Below are 17,933 nucleotides of genomic sequence, written 5' to 3'. Positions count from 1 at the left end.
TTGACTGGGATCTATAGATTGGCCAAAGTATTTTATCAAAGAATGAAAAAAAGGCAATTTGTACTAGTTAAAATGTGCTAAGTATGTTTTATTTCACCTTGTCAAACTAAGGCTTGGATCGATATGTGGGTGTTTGCAAAGCCTGTCGGGTAGAACTTAGTTGACTGGTTTGAGCTTGACATACACTAGTTTTTCTTAATCCTTGTACTGATCATGTAATTGTGGATGCTTCTGTGGTGACATCTTTTGAAATTTGAAAGACATGATCAAAACTTGCTTTTGCTCCCGGTGCTTGTGACATAGTATCACTTTGAGACTTTGTGCGCCTTTCATCTATATTGTTTACTCCTCGTAATGCTTTGACATGTCTAGTCCATTCAAGTGCTTTGTAATCTATATGTGAAGTTTTGTAGGCTTGCACCTCATATGCACCCCCATTTCATGGCATGCTTACTTGTGAGCTTGATGTTTGCATTGCCAAAAAGGGGGAGAGTTTACAAAAATAGGGGCAGAGTGAAGAAAGGGGGAGAGGGGAGAGATTGCATAGTAAGGGAGAGATGGTCAAAAAGGGGGAAACAGTGAGAAGATGAACAAGAAAAGGGGAGTGTGCATTAAATTGAGCCAATGTGATCCTCAAAATTGAGGGGGAGCTTGTACTCATTTTGCACGGTTGCAGTTATATATGAACTATCTTGGAAACTGATGCTTTTTGTGAGTTTTGAAATTCTATGGCCGCGTTAAGCTTTTACCCAATTCTTTAGGGCCATATGAATTCTCGGTTGTGTTGAGTCATTGCCTAATTCTTTGGGAATCAAGAAATTCTTCTTTGCTTTTCTCCAGCTTTTCTTGTTTTGCTCATTTAAGTGACCTTCTGTTTGCTTTTCTTTGGCTTTTGGTCACTTAGATGAATTTCTTTTCTTTTTTTATTATCAAATTGATATCTTTGTGTTTTAGTGTTGTCAATGCACTCATCAAGGGGGAGATTGAGAACACAAGGGAGATTTGTGGTTTTGATAATGAGTGATTGATGTAATTGTTGATTTGGAGCCTTCAGTTTGCATAGCATGTTTTAATTGTGTTTGATTATGTTTATGGCTAACCGGGGGTGAAAAAAGAGGATGGCGGAGATACATGTTTCTAGGCTCATGATGTGTAGGTGTATGGATGCGACATGGCGGTCGACGGCAAGGCGGTGAAGGGCAAGTATAGGCTTGGTGCCGACAGACCATGCTAGGCTGGGTGGAGCCATGGGCGATCTGCATCGCTCACATGGAGGGCGCAAGAAAACATGGTGGGAAGAGAAGGTGATGAAGATGGCGTCGACCAAGTCAAAGCGGAAAGGCGATGTCAAGTTGAGAGGTGGCCCAATGGCGGGAGCGTGAAGGCTTGAAGGCGTCAAAGGTCATGGCGGAGGTCGGACACGCATCGACATTGAGGAGTCATGCTTGGAGAAGCATGCAAGGTGGTTTTGCCGGTTTTTCCTCAAAACTAGGGGCGGAGGATGCGTGACACCATCACAAAGCTTGCTTGGAGACGAAGCAGAGTGGTGAAGGCGTCGGGTCCATCCGATGGACAACAAAATAATTGGACTATTTTTCCCTTTGGGGATAATATCTGTGTACTAGTCTTTAGAGGCATATTGAGAATTGTCCATTTGCCTATATATATATATATACTGGTGCAAAGAGGGCTCTAAGGATAACCAGAGCACGTCAACACCTCTCCAGGACCTATCTTCTTTTGGATATTTTCTTAGGCTTAGTTAGGATTTCAAGAGAGAGTAGTTAGAGTTTATAGCTCTGAACTTTATCTCATCAAGGGTGAGAGGATGAAGGACGGCTTCCAAGCCATGTATCTATGAATTTTGCTAAGTTCATATTTCTATTCATCAGTTGCTTAGCAAACTTGTGATGCTTTTGATCTCCCTCCTGTTTATCTCTTGTTCTTGAAGGTTTAGTTGATTTTTCACTCCTCACTTGTGATAGCGATTTCAAGTGATTTTGTTGGGTCAAAAGGTTGCTAGGACTTGTGTGAGAATATCTAGGGTGATCCCATATAATCTCCCTCACATGAGCAACTTGAAGTCCTTTTTCTAAACATTTTTCTCTCCACTTGTTTTTGGTCAAATCCACAAAATAGATATGGAAATTTTGATCTCTTTGAGGAGATCTTTTGGATAAAGACTCACAGTGTTCGTGAGAAGCTATGGCTAAAATTTTGTTGGATTTGGACCACGTTAATTGGATTTCTTGTTTGGATCTTGTGTTCTGAGATGCAGTTTTTAGTACTGCAATCAGTTCGTAACTTCCGGTTCCTATCCAGAACATCCATGAACAGTGTTTAGTTTGCAACCAAATCTTTTTCGGACCTTCCTGCTAGTCGGAGTTACTATTAATCAGTACTGCTCGGAGCATTGTTCATCTGGTCGGAGTTACTATTCATCAGTACCGATCGGAGTACTGTTTATCGGTACTGGTCGGAGAACTTTTGTTGTTCATTGTGAGCGCACTTTCGTGTTGTTTCTGTTGTGCTTTGTGTTGCTCTCAGTTGTGTTTAGTTCTTGTGGAGGGTTGGGTTCGAATTGGACATATGCCTTATTACTTGATTAAGAATTTTTAAGGGCTCCTATTCACCCCTCTAGTCACTGTTCCGGTCCTTCACTATATAAGTGACGAGTTGTATAATGACCCGTCATTAATTCATGTCTTCTTTGTCTATTTTTCACGTAGTGATTCTGATATCGCTGAAGAAACTCAACCAGTCGGGTGCCCCTCGATGCTAGCTTGAGTGAAAAGGAGGCAGTCATCCGCAAACAAGAGATGGGAGATCCAAGGAGCATGCACACAACCTCGGATACCTTTAGCTAAGTATTGCGGCCTTGAGAATTTTAGCAGGCATGACAAACCCTCAGCACAAAGCAGAAATATATAAGGACTAATGGGATCACCTTGACGTATCCCCCTCGTTGGAGTAAAAATCTCGGAGAAAGTTCCATTAACCCGCACCGAGAAGGACACCGTTTCGACACATCTCATCACTAACTGAACCCACCTTTGATCAAAGCCCAGTTTCAGCATCACATTACGTAGATAGGCCCATTCAACCCTATCATACGCCTTAGTCATATCCAGTTTAATGGCACACGCCCCAGATTTACCCTTCTTCCTCTTGAGGTAATGAATACTCTCATATCCCACTAGGACATTATCCGTTATCAGTCGTCCAGGCACAAAGGCACTTTGTTCTTCTGATATAATATCATCAAGGATCATTCTCAGTCTATTTGCAAGAACCTTCGAGCATAACTTATACAAGACATTGCAAAGGGAGATTGGCTTGAACTGAGACATTTTTTGCAGGTTCTTCACCTTTGGAATGAGGACAAGTACCATATTGTTGACCATCAGGGGCATATCGCCTCCATTTAGGAAGTCAAGCACAGCTGCACATACATCATCTTTGATAATTAAGGTTCCATTGCCTCTGGTAGAAACCCGCTATAAAACCATCCGGTCCTGGAGACTTGTTTGGTCCCATCATAAAAAGAGCCTTTTCAATCTCCTCCGGCAAGAATGGGGCGCAAAGAACATTGTTCATGGCCGCTGTCACCTTTGGTGGGACAAACTGAGTCACCAAATCCGGAAGGGTGTTCTCCTGGGCTGTAAATAAATTCACATAAAAGTTAGTAGCCAAAGCTTCCAATTTATCTTGCTCTATACAGAAGGTACCGTCAATTTTCTTTAGAGATGTGATCTTATTATGATGATTTCGTTCCTTGGCCTTAGCTTGGAAAAAACTCATTTTCCGTTCCCCTTCTTGAAGCCACTCCTTGAGTGCTGGCGCTCCATAGCCTCTTGCCGGGCTAGCATCTCAGCAATACGACGCATCACTTCTCTTTCTTCTCGGGAGGGTCCAGAGTGAAGTGTATAGCGTCGGATCTAGTCCAGCCTCTTGCGTAAGCGTTTCAGTTCCTTTTTCACGGATCCAAATTGATCACGATCCCAGGCTTGCAGGGATGTCTTAATGTCTGACAAACTATTTTGAAGGCCTTCTAAGCTTGCTAGATCCGAGGACCAATTGTCAGCAACCACCTTCTCATAGTTCTCGTGTCACCGCCACATGTTTTCGTACCGGAACGGATGATCCCCCTGCCGACCACCTGTGGACAAGGTGTCTTTCAGATTGATGAGGAGCGCACAGTGGTCAGAGGCGGTAGTTTGAACGTGGGTCACCCTTGTACCTCCAAACATGGCGATCAGCTTCTCATCTTCAAGCACTCTATCAAGGCACACTTTTATATTATCAGTGCCTTCCTGCCGATTATCCCAGGTGTATGGTAAACCAGCGAAGCCCAGATCCATGAAGCCGCAGTATTGCACTGTGTCTCGAAATCCTTCCATCTTCCATTCTTCTCCTTCATTTCCCGGCCAAAATGCAAAAATAGACGACATATGCTGACGTATTTGCCAAAATAGACAACAGATTAGCGTATTTGCAAATCTAGCACCTGTATTAAGCACTCAGAATACGAAAACCCGATTTCGGTACCTCAAACACCGAAAACGGACCGCCCTACCTTTTCGACAACTGAGGTGCCGAATACACCTCTGGCTTTGCGGACAGCAGAGGGCGTATTCAGCAACTGAGCTGCCGGATTCACCGTATTCGGTAGCTCAGTTGCCGAATACACAGAGATTTCGGCAATTGAGGTGCCGAATACGGTGAACAATATTGTATTCTGCACCTCAGTAGCCGAAAACAGTGGGGCCGGCCCGTTTTCGTTATTTGAGGTACCAAAATCGGGTTTTCGGATTTTGAGTATCGAATACAGGTGCTAGATTTGCAAATACGTTGATCTGTTATCTATTTTGGTAAATACGCCGACGTATGTTGTCTATTTTTGTATTTTTGCCCCAATTTGCTCAGAGTCACACAAGATTTCACTAAAATCATCGGCACAAATCCTTGGAAGAGAGGATGTGTGCCGTAGAAATTTCATCAAGTGCCAAGAATCTTTGCGGTGTTGCCGGCGTGGATCACCGTAAAAGCTGGTAAAATGCCAACTATGGTCATCATTATTTTCATCATTCACCCAAACATCAATATGGTTCTTCGACAGCTTCATCAGACACTACCGGATTTTGATACTTTGCCGTGTGCCCAGGGCACACGACAAAGCGCTAAAAACACTCGGCAAAGTGTTTGCCGAGTGTAACACTCGGCATAACACTGTCGGCATACACAGTGCCGGCAAACAGCTGTTTGCCGAGTGTTTTATGACGAGCACTCGGCAAACATATTTGCCGAGAGCCAAATACGACACTCGGCCAAAAAAAGTGACCTAACGGCGCCAGGGCCTTAACAGCCTCTTTGCCGAGTGTCTAATGTATACACTCGGCAAACCCGAGGACACGTGGCGCTCGCGACTTTGCCGAGTGTCCGTGGAATACACTCGGCAAATCACATCACGTTTGCCGAGTGTATTGGAGGGTACTCGGCAAAGTGAGTACAGAATAGCGCCGAGATAGCACTCTTTGCCGAGTGTATACACTCGGCAAACTGGCATCCAAAATGCCAGATTAAACAGCCTTGCGACACGTGTCACGTTTGTCGAGTGTAACACTCGGCATATCCTGGTTTGCCGAGTGTAACACTCGGCAAACTGTTCTATACCAGACGGCCAATTGATCCATACCAGATTCAAAACTGTCGCTGCAATTCAAAACAATTTATATATGTCTCACAGATTACCACATTCACATAAACATCACATAAACCGTCGCATAAACATCACATAAACCGTCGCATAAACATCACATAAACCGTTGCATAAACATCACATAAACCGTCGCATAAACATCGCAAGTGACACAAACATCACAAATTGTCGCGACAAGATAGCAAAATATAGTCCAAACAAAAAGAAAATGTTGCAGGCTGTAACAAACTCCACACTTGATTACCACCTTAACCTGCATCAATCAAGGAGCAAAAACACTAAGTAAGAAGTATGCATTTGAAAGTAAACAGAAATGCTAAGTATGGATATGGAGTTACAAAAGTAAGTTTTCAAAGTGAGGAGAACAAACCAAAGTGAGGTGGAGTACAAATGTGCGAACCTCCAGCTCCAGGCGTATTCGATCCCTCTGATGGATACTGCACAAAGGAGGAGATAGTTAGCACAACACTCTATGGTTGTAGGAATGGCAATAATGGTGATTACAAGGTTATAAACTAACTCACAGGAGTGTGTGGAGCCTGTGGAGCAAGTGGACGAGAAGGGGTTGGCATCGGTGGCGGAGTTTGGCCCATTGCAGCATAAAGGGGTGTCATCATCGCATACCACTGGGATCGTTCTACCGCCATCCTCTCCTCGAACGATCTCTCTAATTCGTGCCGGAGCCTCCTTTCTTCATCCAGCTGGGCCTACAGTATGTCATCGCAATCTCATCATCGTTCCAATGCAAAGCATGTAAAGATCGTGGAGGATGAATGAAATAGAACTAACCTGGATTTCGTTCATCGCAATCCGTGTAGGCTCTGGGCGAGGACGTATACCCGGACCTGAGCTCATGCTCTGAGCTCTAAGCTGAGAGAGAGAGAGGGAGTGGTGGCCGTATCGAGTGTACCGTCGCCAATCCAGAACCGGCCATGTTTCTTGCCTCCTCCCGCCCTCATAACCACTTCCCCATCAAGATCATGCTCGCTCGGATCAAAGTCTGGGCCGTGGACCTCCTTTGCCATCGATGTGTATCCATCCAGGCGAGCCTTGACGTTCTCGTTGCTGTACGCTGAGGCCGGGTCATTCGGGTCATATGCAACCCCGTGCATCGCCTTTGACTTATGGGCCAAAGCATAAGCCTTGAACTGGGAGAGAGGCTGACCATCATTTTTTGCCGACTGCAACAGAAAAGCAATAACATTCATAAAGGGGACGCCCGCACAAAAATTAAGGAGAACTGAGCTTGGGAACAACAGATGCTATTGCATACCCATCTAGCCGCGAAACTAGTCAGGCTCAGGTTGCCTTGATGGTGACTCTCCTCCCACTCGGGAGCGCACCACTTCTCCACGATCACCGTCCAGCACGGAAGGTCTCCTGCGCACCACCCCGGAGGCACCTAAATAATCAAGTACATGATATATAAGAAGAAGAAATTAAGTGTTAGTAATCTAAGGAATAATAAGCTTTAATGTACTTTACCTGCAGGTACTGCTCCCGGGTCAGAGATATGGTCGTAGCGTCTTTTTTTGTCACCTTCGCTCCAAGGTGTTCCGCGTGAAATTTGATCATGGCCTGGACGCGCGCCTCGTAGTGCATATGTCGGAGAGTGAACTCCTGTCGCAGGGATCCCGAGAGACCCCTTTTTAGAGATTCGGCCGGGGGGATGATCCTGGAAAAGCTTGTTTGGGAAATAAGCGGGAATGGAAACAAACGCGATGGCTGGTGGGAGACGTTCGCCCTAATGCGAGAAAAGTGGGTGCACAGGGGTTTAGACAGGTTCGGGCCGCACGGAGGCGTAACACCCTACTCCTGTATGAGCGCTATATCTATCCTTGAAGGGAATTCTTCAAGGATGTATCTGGTTCTAAGGGGAGAACTGTTTACAAAGAGCTTGAGGCTCTTGTGTTCTAGCTTGACTTGAGCTGGTTCGAATGTCTGTTGATCTGTCTTCGGTCTGGTTCCTCGGGGATCGTCGGTTGTCTGGTCTCTTTGTCCCTTTGTCCCTTTTCCCTTGGTCCCTTCTTTAGTGTTCTCCATCCTTTCCTTTTATAGGCGCGCCGACCTCAACATATCCTGAATGGGAAAGAGGGGATGCGAATGCCAAGGTGCCACGGAGAAAGGCGTAATAATTTCATCTTGGCGAAGTGACAGGGGCGGTGGAGAAATGCGGCGCGCATTCGACCACCAGCCGCTGTGGAAGCCTCCGGGTGCCATCAAAGGGGCCCACCGAGCAGCCTCAGAGGTGCCCGATGTGCCCACCCTGTCTTGTTCTTCTGCTATGGCAGGGTGGCAGACGGAGCGCTTCGATCCTGGCAACGTTATCCCGAGCCACCCGGATGAAACGGGACGGGACCCGTGCATTTAATGGACCCACGCCCCCCCTGCCAGTGCATGGCAGGGTCTGACACTGGGGCGTGGGCAGCTGAGAATGTCAGGATGTCAGGATGTCAGGCCGCGCGTGCCTATTAAATGCGGCATTGGGCCTTTGACTGGATGACACCCTGACAACGGGACCCTTCGGGTCATCGAATGATATTGCGCGAACCTTCGGGGAACCGAGTCGGGACCTTCGGGGCACCGAGTCCTCGGGGGCTGCCACGTGCAGCCCCGAGCACTCTCTCCCGGGCACTTCGGTGGGACCTTCGGGGCACCGAGTCCTCAGGGGCTGCCACGTGCAACCCCGAGCACTCTCTCCCGGGCACTTCGGTGGGACCTTCGGGGCACCGAGTCATCGGGGGCTGCCACGTGCAGCCCCGAGCATTCTCTCCCGAGCACTTCGGTGGGACCTTCGGGGCACCGAGTCCTCAGGGGCTGCCACGTGCAGCCCCGAGCACTCTCTCCCGAGCACTTGGTGGGACCTTCGGGACACCGAGTCCTCGGGGGCTGCCACGTGCAGCCCCGAGCACTCTCTCCCGAGCACTTGGTGGGACCTTCGGGACACCGAGTCCTCGGGGGCTGCCACGTGCAGCCCCGAGCACTCTCTCCTGAGCACTTCGGTGGGACCTTCGGGGAACCGAGTCCTCGGGGGCTGCCACGTGCAGCCCCGAGCACTCTCTCCCGAGCACTTCCTTCCCGGTATTTGGGCTCTGCGGATCATCGGGGAACTCGGGTGCTCGGGAACCAGCGGCGGCGGCCCCGAGCACCTTCTCCTGGGACTTAGCTTCTTCTTACCTTGCAGGGTGGTGACATGTGGCGGATGGCCGGCCTGGTCTCGGGACTTAGGGACCCCTGGTTCTGAATACACCGACAGTAGCCCCCGGGCCCGTTGGTAGCCGACGGGATGGAGACTGCGAATGGGCCCTTCGTCGCGACCGAGGCCGAGGCTGGTGCGGATGCCATGTGGCAAGCTTTCGAGAGGTGGCCCTTGCGGACCTAGACCTCAAGAACGCCCCAACGGGAAAATGAGTGGACGCGTGTCCACACAACTTCCGAAGGGTATGATGACCATACGGGCGGCACGCGTGGTTGCCGCGCAAATCGAGGAAAATACGCCTGGCAGCCGCTGACATCGCGCGATCGGCGGGAGATTCGCCTGGTAGTTGCGTCGATCAAAGCGACGCTTCGCCGAGCGAACCGTTTGGGCGGCAGTTTTTGAATTTTGAGCTATAAAAGGGGGAATAGATCGGTCCGTTCCCCTTTTTACGCTCTCTCGCACTTGCGCTCCTGTCTTCTTTGTGCTCCGAAGCCCTCAGGAAACTCCCAGGCGACCGGAGCGTTCTCCCTTCTCTCTCTCTTCACCACCAAAAACACCCTCCATCCTGTCGAGATGACGAGGGTCGGAGGAGGACGCCGGGACAAGACTTCGGACAGCATCTTGCCGGAGGCTCGTCTGAGGAACGAGGAGGCGGCGGATAAGATTAGGAAGCTGCTGGTACCGGAGGGTCAGGAAGGTGCTGTGGTGGTGAGGCCGGCGACTCTGACGCCGGCGACGACCGTCCCTGGGCGTACCGTCCTATTTACTTCCTTCGTGGCGGCGGGGTTGGTGCCGCCGTTCTCCGCCTTCTTCCTGCAAGTGCTGGAGACGTACGGCATTCAACTGGTGCACCTAAGCCCCAATTCTGTGGTGGCGTTGGCGGTCTTCGCGTATCTCTGCGAAATGTTCGTGGGGGTGATGCCGTCGGCGACGCTGCTTCGCCATTTCTTCGTCCTTCATCCGGTGGGGAAGAAGAGGGGGCACTCCACGGCGGACGTCGCGGGGTGCTGCAACCTTCGGCTCCGGGAAGGCCTGGGGGACCACTACATTCCCCAGGTGCTGCGCAGCAAGTGGGAGGAATGGCGACGGGACTGGTTCTTCGTCGACATCGACCCCCACGAGCGCCTCGAATTGCCAGAGAAGGCGGCGGAACCTCGGCGATCGACGTGGGAGGCGCCGCCACCAGAAGATGCGAGACTGAAGCCGGTGCTGGAGCGCATCCTGGAATTGCGTGAGGGCGGGCTGACCTCAGTCATGGTGGTTGTGGACTTTCTGCGCCGTCGGTTGGTACCCTTACGAGAGCGGGCCCGACCAAGCTGGTTCTACACCGGGCCGGAGGACATCACTAGGACCCAGATTGGCGCGAGCTGGGATCTGGGGCAGGCGGAGCTACGGGGGATGACCCGAGTGATCACCGGAACGGAGGACATGAGCCGGGCGGAGCTCCCGTGGCCGGAGATGGCGCTCTGCGCCAACCCCAGCCGGGTGGCCATTATGGCGGGGCTGCCGGAGTTCGATGCCCAGGGGCCCGTGGACCGGCCATGAAGCCGGAGTCTTGAGGCCTCCGAACTCCCCGGGCTGGAGGAACTACTTGGCGATGAGGTTGCTCGCAGTTCGGCGCAGGCTGGCGAAGGGGTCGCCGCAGGCGGCAGCCGCCGTGCCAGGGAGGAGGGCGCCACTGAAGTTGTTGAGGAGTTGGCGCCGGGAGACCGGGGAAAGTGTCCCCGGGCCTTGATCCTAGTGCCGGACTCTCCGCCGTCGCCGACGGCAGCGGCGGCCTTTCCGGTGCTGGAGCCGCGCCTGGTGCGGATGGGGCCTGCATCGGCGCCCGCGACCCGCACGGCGGAGACCAAGACCCGTGCGGCGGCACCCGAGGCCCGTGCGACGGCGCCTGAGGCCCGCGTAGCGGCTCAGCCGAGCCCCCAGCGGAAGAGGCGGCGGGAGGAGTCCGGACCAACGGCGCCGGACCCGGACATCAGGCTCCCAGCGGCCAAATGGCGGTATCGGTGAGTCTTCTTTCTTGCTTTTTCATGGGTATTTTCGGCCCGAACTAAGTTTTGACAATTTTCACTTGTCTCCCGTAGGCCGGCCGTAGGCGCTGCTGCGACGGAGAGAGAACAGGCGCCGGGGCCAGAGCCGAGCCCGCCCGCTGCGACGACGGAGGCCGGCACAGGAACGGCGGAGGCGCCAATTGACGTGGCGGCCCCTGGGAGAGAGGCGGAGGCGGCGGCCGAGAGAAGGGCACCGACGGAACCTACCCCGGGCGCGGAGAGCCCGGGGCGGATAACGGTGGAGGCGGATGTTCTGCCGGGGCCGGCGGACAGGGCGGCCGATGCAGGAATGCGGCCGCCGTCCGAGACCTTGGCTCCGGCGGAGCCTACCCCCGGCAGGCAGAGCCCGGGGCGGATGGCGGTGCAAGGCCCTGCGGAGAGCTCGGCCCCCCTGGAGGCACTCTGCGGAGAAGCCTGGGCCCCACCGGTGCCCGGCCAGCCCGCCGATCCTTTCCTGGCCGCCATCGAAGGCGTCCAAGTAGCGGTTGGGCGGCTGGGTGCAGTGGTGGACGCCAAGGCGGAGGAGCTCGAGGCCGAGCGCGCCCGCCTGGCACTGGAGAAGGCGCAGCTGGCGGGCGCCCAGGAGGAGGCCCGTGCGGCAGCCGCGTGGGAGCAGAAGCTCCTAGAAGACATCCGCGCCGAAGCCGCGCGGGAACGAGAAACTCTGAAGACCGCGCGGGCAGAAGCCGCGCGGGAACAAGAAGACGCCGCCCGCTTGGCTGAGGCGTCGAGGCAGCAAGCTGCCGAGGCCCTTGCCAGGATGGGGCAGGCACAGGAGAGGGAGGTGGCAGTCGCAGCCCGGGAGCAGGCTGCGGAGGAGCGGCAAGCCGAGCTGGCCCGCCGGGAGGGCGCGGACGAGAAGACGCGCGCCGACCTCCAGCGCTGGGAAGACGACCTCCGGAAGATTAGAGAAGAAATCAAGCGCTGGGAGGAGGACGTCTCCATCCGGGAAGTGGATAACGAGCTATCGGCGTCGGATCTCGGTGCCCGGGAGGATTCGGTGGCCCAGCAGGAGGATGAGCTGGCCCGGCGGGAGAATGAGCTGAGTCGCCGAGAAGGCGAACTGAGTCGCCGAGAGGGCGAAGCTGCTGCTGCGGTGGCCGCCGTGGCTACCAGGGCGGAGGAGAATGCGAAGCACGAGGCGGAATTGGCCGCCCGTGAACGCGCCTTGTCTGAGATGGTGGCCAAGGCGAAGCAGGCTGCCGCCCCCGCCGCAGCTGGCGGTTCTTCCGGTCCGGCCGGGGACCAGGGACTCGAGGCACAGCTGCGGGCCGCCAAGGAGAAGCTCGAGACCGCCTTTGTCTCGCGGGTCAACCTCGAGCATATGCTGGAGGACATACTCCGGGGGATGCGACGGGCCATGGACAAGGGTGGTCTCGGACGGCTTGTTGACGACAAGAAGGGCGACGGCCCCGCACGACAAGTGTTGGGGCTGCAGCAGGTCTGCGAGCGGCTCGAGACCCTGCCTTGGGCAGTCCAGGAACTTGCCGCCTGGGAGGGACGTGGCTTGGCACGTGCCGTGGCCGAGCACGTCCTGGCCTGCTACCGAAGCAGGGACCCGAACTTCCCATTGGAGCCGGCGCAGGAGGGAGTGGTCGAGGCTGAGGAGGAGGCCGCCCGGGCAGCGGTCCGGAGTACCGCCTCCGTGGTGGCGGCCGGCTTCAGGCGAGAGGTGCCGCCGCCGCCAGCCCCCGGGGACGACTCAGAGGATTCAGCCGACGCCTCCGCCGCCGACTAGACCTTTTATAGCCTTTGTCTTTCTTTTGCCGTCTCAATGGATGTAAATATTAGGAGTGAACCCTTAGAAAATGCCTTGTATATGTCTTGTGAATATAATGGCAGCTTCTCCTTGGGCTCGCAACTCCAATTTCTCTGTGTGTTTGATGTTTCTTCTGGTGTTCTGCCTGGAAGTCCCGGGGAGTACTCAGTCGGGCCGTTCCTGACCTTCCCATCCCCGAGAAACGAAGTTGTTCCTATCGCTGACGTTGGCGCAGCTAGCCCTCGAGCTCTCGCGAGTCCGCATTGCCTAGGTTAAGAAATGAAGACACAGACTCCCTTGTCCGGGAGATAGATCGATCCCGCTCGGAACACGCCGTGCCTAATGAACACTTTTTCACTTTGCGACCACTCAGTTAGTAGAAGCGAGACGCGTGCGGGCGAGAATGTGACCAAGAGTCCTCGCGGTCCGGTGGTGCCCGGGCTTAAAACGGGCCGGACCGAGCACTGACAGCCCGCCCCCGAGACCTGAGCTCCGGACTACCCGAGTAGCTCGAGCGATAGGATTACCCAGGGCACCCGAGGACTCGGTAGTGCTCGGGGTCCTTAAAAGCGGACCGAACACCACGACCACCACGAAGGGCTTCGGTCAGACATTATCGCAAGTACGCTACTCTTTTCTGCAAACCGCTCTGTCGTTCTGGGAAAAAGTAGACACGCGGCAGGGTTTTTGCGTGCGAGGAAACCACCTCACCGAACAGATTAAGGCGCGAGAGCCCCCGAGAATGACTCGGGAACATAAATTTACTGAAGGTAGATTTGTCTGAATATAACCACTCACCGGACAGCTGTCGGCCTTCCGGCCCATCGATCCGGGAGGGATGTGCTTCCGAGTTCAGGTGTCGGGAACTTAATTCTATTAACGGGGCGCCCGAGCGCCTGGAGGTGCACGAGGCTCCTAGGGTCGGGTGATCTCGACCACCCATGCCTAAGTGGTAGGACCACCCGAGGACCCTTGGGGCCAACCAAAGACCGGGGCATTGAAGCCTTTGCGGCCGAGCTGCTTGTGATCGTCAGTCTGTGACTTTAAAAGAGAAATAGGATTTCTTTGTCTGGTGCGCTCTGCCAGTGCGGTACTTGTTATAGACTACTCTTGTTTTCGACCCGAGACCTCTCGAACACCCAAACCGGCGGACAAGAGTGGGCAGAGGCATAACCCAGAGGTCCTATGGTTTGGTGGCGCCCGGGTATGACAGACCAGACCGAGCACCGACAGCCCGCTCCGGGGGCCCGAGCTCCGGACTACTCGAGCAGCTCGAGCGATGGGATTACCCGGAGCACCCTGAAACTCGGTAGTGCCCGGGAGCCTGTCACGACACCGAACACCACAGCCTACCATGGCGGACGTAAGTCAGCGGCGACTGCTTGCATGCATACCGATCGGGATTCTTTTGTCAGCGGGGAAAAAGAGAGAGCGAACTTTTTCTCGCACAACCGAGCTCCTCACCAGACAGATTAAACATACGGAATCCAGAAAAAGTATTTTGACATAGCGATTGCTTATTGAAATACTTAATGTGCAATATTTACAAGGTTGGGCGACAGCGACTTACCCCACGGGGCGAAGCCTTCAGACTGCTCGGGCGGGGAGAAGCCCCCGGCCTTGCTGACCTGAGCCGCGAGCACGACCTTCTACGGGTAGAAGCGTCGGAGATGCTCGATGTTCCACGGATTTGGGAGTGGCTGTCCTTCCTCCGTCGCCAACCTGAAAGAACCTGCCCGGGGGACCGCGATCACGGTGAAGGGACCTTCCCACACAGGGGACAACTTATTCATTCCTTCGCGCGACTGGATGCGTCGGAGAACTAGGTCCCCCACCTCGAGAGACCGGGCCCGGACATGGCGCAGATGATAACGCCGCAGACTCTGCTGGTACCGAGCCGCCCGGACAGCAGCACGCCGCCGGCGCTCTTCCAGGTAGTCCACGTCGTCGCGCCTTTGATGCTCCTGCTCACCCTCGGAGTATGCATGCACTCGAGGGGAGCCCAGAGTGAGCTCGGAGGGGAGGACTGCTTCGGCGCCATAGACGAGGAAGAACGGAGTCTCCCCGGTGGCGCGGCTTGGCGTAGTCCGATTGGCCCACAGCACGGCTGGCAGCTCGTCTACCCATCCCTTCCCGTGCTTAGCGAGCACGTTATAGGTCCGGGTTTTGAGGCCCTTCAGTATCTCCGCGTTGGCGCGCTCGACCTGCCCGTTACTCCGAGGATGAGCGACGGAAGCGAAGCAAAGCTTGATGCCGAGATCTTTGCAATAGTTCCCGAACAAGGCACTAGTGAACTGGGTGCCGTTATCGGTGATGATCCGATTGGGGACGCCAAAGCGGCTAGTGATGCCGCGGATAAACTGGAGCGCCGTGTTTTTGGTCACCTTGATAACTGGGACCGCCTCCGACCACTTGGTGAATTTGTCGATAGTGACATATAGGTACGCATAGCCCCCGACTGCTCGGGGGAATGGACCCAGAATGTCCAAACCCCAGACCGCGAAAGGCCATGACAGGGGAATGGTATGGAGAGCTTGAGCTGGCTGGTGAATCTGCTTTGCATGGAACTGGCACGCCCTGCAGTGCCGAACCAGCTCGGAAGCATCCTGGAGAGCTGTAGGCCAGTAGAAACCTTGCCGGAAGGCTTTCCCGACCAACGTGCGGAACGATGAATGGCCACCGCACTCGCCCTCGTGGACCTCAGCGAGAAGATCGCCGCCTTCTGCCCGAGAGATGCATTTCAGGAGGACACCTCCTGCGCTACGCCGGTAGAGATCCCCATCTACCATGGCATAACGCCTGGACTATCGAGCAACTCTTTTGGCAGACGCCTCATCCTCGGGTAGGAACTTTTCTTTCAAGTACCCTCGAATGTCAGACATCCACGAGGCATCTTGAGAACATTCGGCGAGCACAGCGCACTCGCCGAACGGCAGCGCCCTGACGGGGCTTCCCACTGAGGGCACCGCCGGGGTCCCCTGAATTGAGTTCGAGGTTTCCCCTTCATCCTGTTCGGCAGGCAGGACGGAAGGCCGTGCGAGTCTTTCTTCAAAGACTCCGGCAGGGACGCGCGCACGTGAGGAGGCCAGGCGAGAGAGCTCGTCGGCCGGAGCATTGTCGCGGCGAGGGATATGCCGCAATTCGAGGCCGTCGAAGCGTCTCTCGAGCTTTCTGACTGCAACCATGTACGCCGCCATTTGAGGATCCGTGCACTGGTATTCCTTGGAAACCTGGTTGACGACCAGTTGGGAGTCCCCTTTGACCAGGAGGCGACGAATCCCGAGCCCCACCGCAGCCCGGAGGCCGGCGATGAGACCTTCATACTCCGCCATGTTGTTGGATGCGCGGAACTGCAACTGTATGACGTACCGGAGCTCTTCACCCGTTGGGGAGGTGAGAACCACTCCGGCCCCTGCGCCTTTCAGCGAGAGGGAGCCATCGAAGTGCATAACCCAGTACCCGGGCGCGTCGTGCCTAGGATAGGCAGAGATCTCTTCTGGGACGACGCAGGGGACGGGCGTCCACTCTGCCAAGAAGTCGGAGAGCGCCTGGCTTTTGATTGCCTGGCGACAGACGAAGTGTAGGTCGAACTCCGCCAGCTCAACCGCCCATTTGACAACGCGCCCGGTGCCTTCCCGGTTCCGGAGAATGGGTCCCAGTGGATAAGTGGTAACCACCGAGATCTTGTGCGCCTGGAAGTAGTGGCGCAGCTTCCGGGAGGCGATGAGCACGGCATAGAGTAGCTTCTGCGCCTGGGGATACCTTGTCTTGGCCTCCCAGAGGACCTCGCTGACGAAGTACACCGGTCGCTGTACCCGGCGGGCTCGGATGGCGGCCCCACCCGCGGGGCTGCCACAGCCTCCAGGGTCGGCAGTACGGTCGGGGCTGGCCGGGCACTCGGGCTCGATTCCTTGGCTGGGAAGAGCAGTGTGCTTGGGCTCGACCCCATGCCCAGGGGGAGCCGCGAGGACAGGTGAGTGGTCGGGGGCCTCTGGGAGCTGGGACCCAGCACTTGGCCCCGAACACTCGTCGCGCTCCACCACCAGTACTACGCTCACAACCTGAGGAGTGGCCGAAACGTAGAGCAGCAGGGGCTCACCTTGAGAAGGAGCCACCAACACGGGCGGCGAAGTAAGGTACTTCTTTAAGTCGCGGAAGGCCTGCTCGGCCTCCGGTGTCCAGTCAAAATGACCGGATTTCTTCAGAAGCTTGAAGAGGGGGAGCCCTCGCTCCCCGAGCTTAGAGATGAAGCGCCCGAGGGCTGCCATGCAGCCGGCGAGGCGCTGGACTTCCTTGAGTTGAACCGGGGGTCGCATCTGCTCGATGGCCCGGATCTTCTCTGGATTGACCTCGATCCCTCGGCCCGAGACCAAGAAACCAAGGAGCTTGCCCGCCGGCACCCCGAAGACACATTTCTCCGGGTTGAGCTTGAGGCGGGTAGAGCGGAGACTGTTGAAAGTCTCGGCAAGGTCCTCGAGCAGGGTGGCGCGGTCTCGGGTTTTGACCACGAGATCGTCGATGTAAGCCTCGACGTTGCGGCCAACCTGCGAGTTAAGAGTGATACGGATAGCGCACTGGAAAGAGGATCCAGCGTTGCGCAGGCCGAAAGGCATCGACATGTAGCAATAAGTCCCCACCAGGGTAGTAAAAGCAGTTTTTTCCTCGTCCCCCACGGCCATGCGAATCTGGTGATACCCAGAGTTTGCATCTAGGAAGCATAAAAGATCACATCCCGCAGTTGAATCTATAATTTGATCAATGCGAGGTAAGGGGAAGTGATCTTTAGGACAAGCCTTGTTAAGGTCGGTGTAGTCCACGCACATGCGAAGCTTGCCGTTGGCCTTCGGGACGATGACTGGGTTTGCTAGCCAGTCGGGGTGGAGGATTTCTCGGATGAATCCGGCGTCGAGGAGCTTGCTGACCTGCTCGCGGATAAACTCCTGGCGCTCTGGCGCCTGCCGCCGGACCTTCTGCTTCACCGGGCGGGCGTCCGGACGCACGGCCAAGTGATGCTCGATCACCTCCCTAGGGATCCTGGGCATGTCGGACGGTTGCCAGGCAAATACATCTACGTTAGCCCGGAGGAAGGCGACGAACGCGCTTTCCTATTTGCTGCCCAGGTCGCTGCCGATACGGACAACCTGGGTAGCGTCTTCGCCCACCTCGACCTCCTTCGTTGGAACAGAGGTGTCGGCGGCGAGTCGG

At 55.0% G+C, this 17,933-nt stretch overlaps 1 protein-coding gene and 1 long non-coding RNA gene across 2 annotated transcripts; one reads left to right on the top strand and one right to left on the bottom strand.

Moving 5' to 3' along the window:
* Positions 1-6,068: 6,068 nt before the first annotated feature.
* LOC133891553 (uncharacterized) lies at positions 6,069-7,019 on the bottom strand. Its single transcript, XR_009904243.1, has 4 exons — positions 6,993-7,019; positions 6,509-6,900; positions 6,244-6,426; positions 6,069-6,156 (listed from the first exon to the last, which is right to left on the bottom strand). It is a non-coding gene; the product is annotated as an uncharacterized LOC133891553 (long non-coding RNA).
* Positions 7,020-10,639: 3,620 nt separating this feature from the next.
* On the top strand, positions 10,640-13,599 carry LOC133890192 (vegetative cell wall protein gp1-like). Its single transcript, XM_062330651.1, has 3 exons — positions 10,640-10,924; positions 11,003-11,501; positions 13,534-13,599. Exons 1-3 carry the CDS (start codon positions 10,728-10,730, stop codon positions 13,597-13,599), a joined length of 762 nt encoding a protein of 253 aa, XP_062186635.1. The 5' UTR covers positions 10,640-10,727.
* The last annotated feature ends 4,334 nt before the right edge of the window (positions 13,600-17,933 follow it).

The sequence above is a fragment of the Phragmites australis genome, chromosome 14 (genome assembly GCF_958298935.1).
Source record: "Phragmites australis chromosome 14, lpPhrAust1.1, whole genome shotgun sequence".
Taxonomy (NCBI): domain Eukaryota; kingdom Viridiplantae; phylum Streptophyta; class Magnoliopsida; order Poales; family Poaceae; genus Phragmites; species Phragmites australis.
This window is presented reverse-complemented; position numbering and strand designations above follow the sequence as displayed.

Bases quoted from the DNA above. Each gene is read 5' to 3' on its own strand.
- LOC133890192 (XM_062330651.1), top strand. From the start codon at position 10,728: ATGGGGCCTGCATCGGCGCCCGCGACCCGCACGGCGGAGACCAAGACC. The intron at 10,925-11,002 runs GTGAGTCTTCTT...TGTCTCCCGTAG, and splicing joins GCGGCCAAATGGCGGTATCG to GCCGGCCGTAGGCGCTGCTG. The intron at 11,502-13,533 runs GCCGAGCGCGCC...CTCACCGGACAG, and splicing joins CCAAGGCGGAGGAGCTCGAG to CTGTCGGCCTTCCGGCCCAT.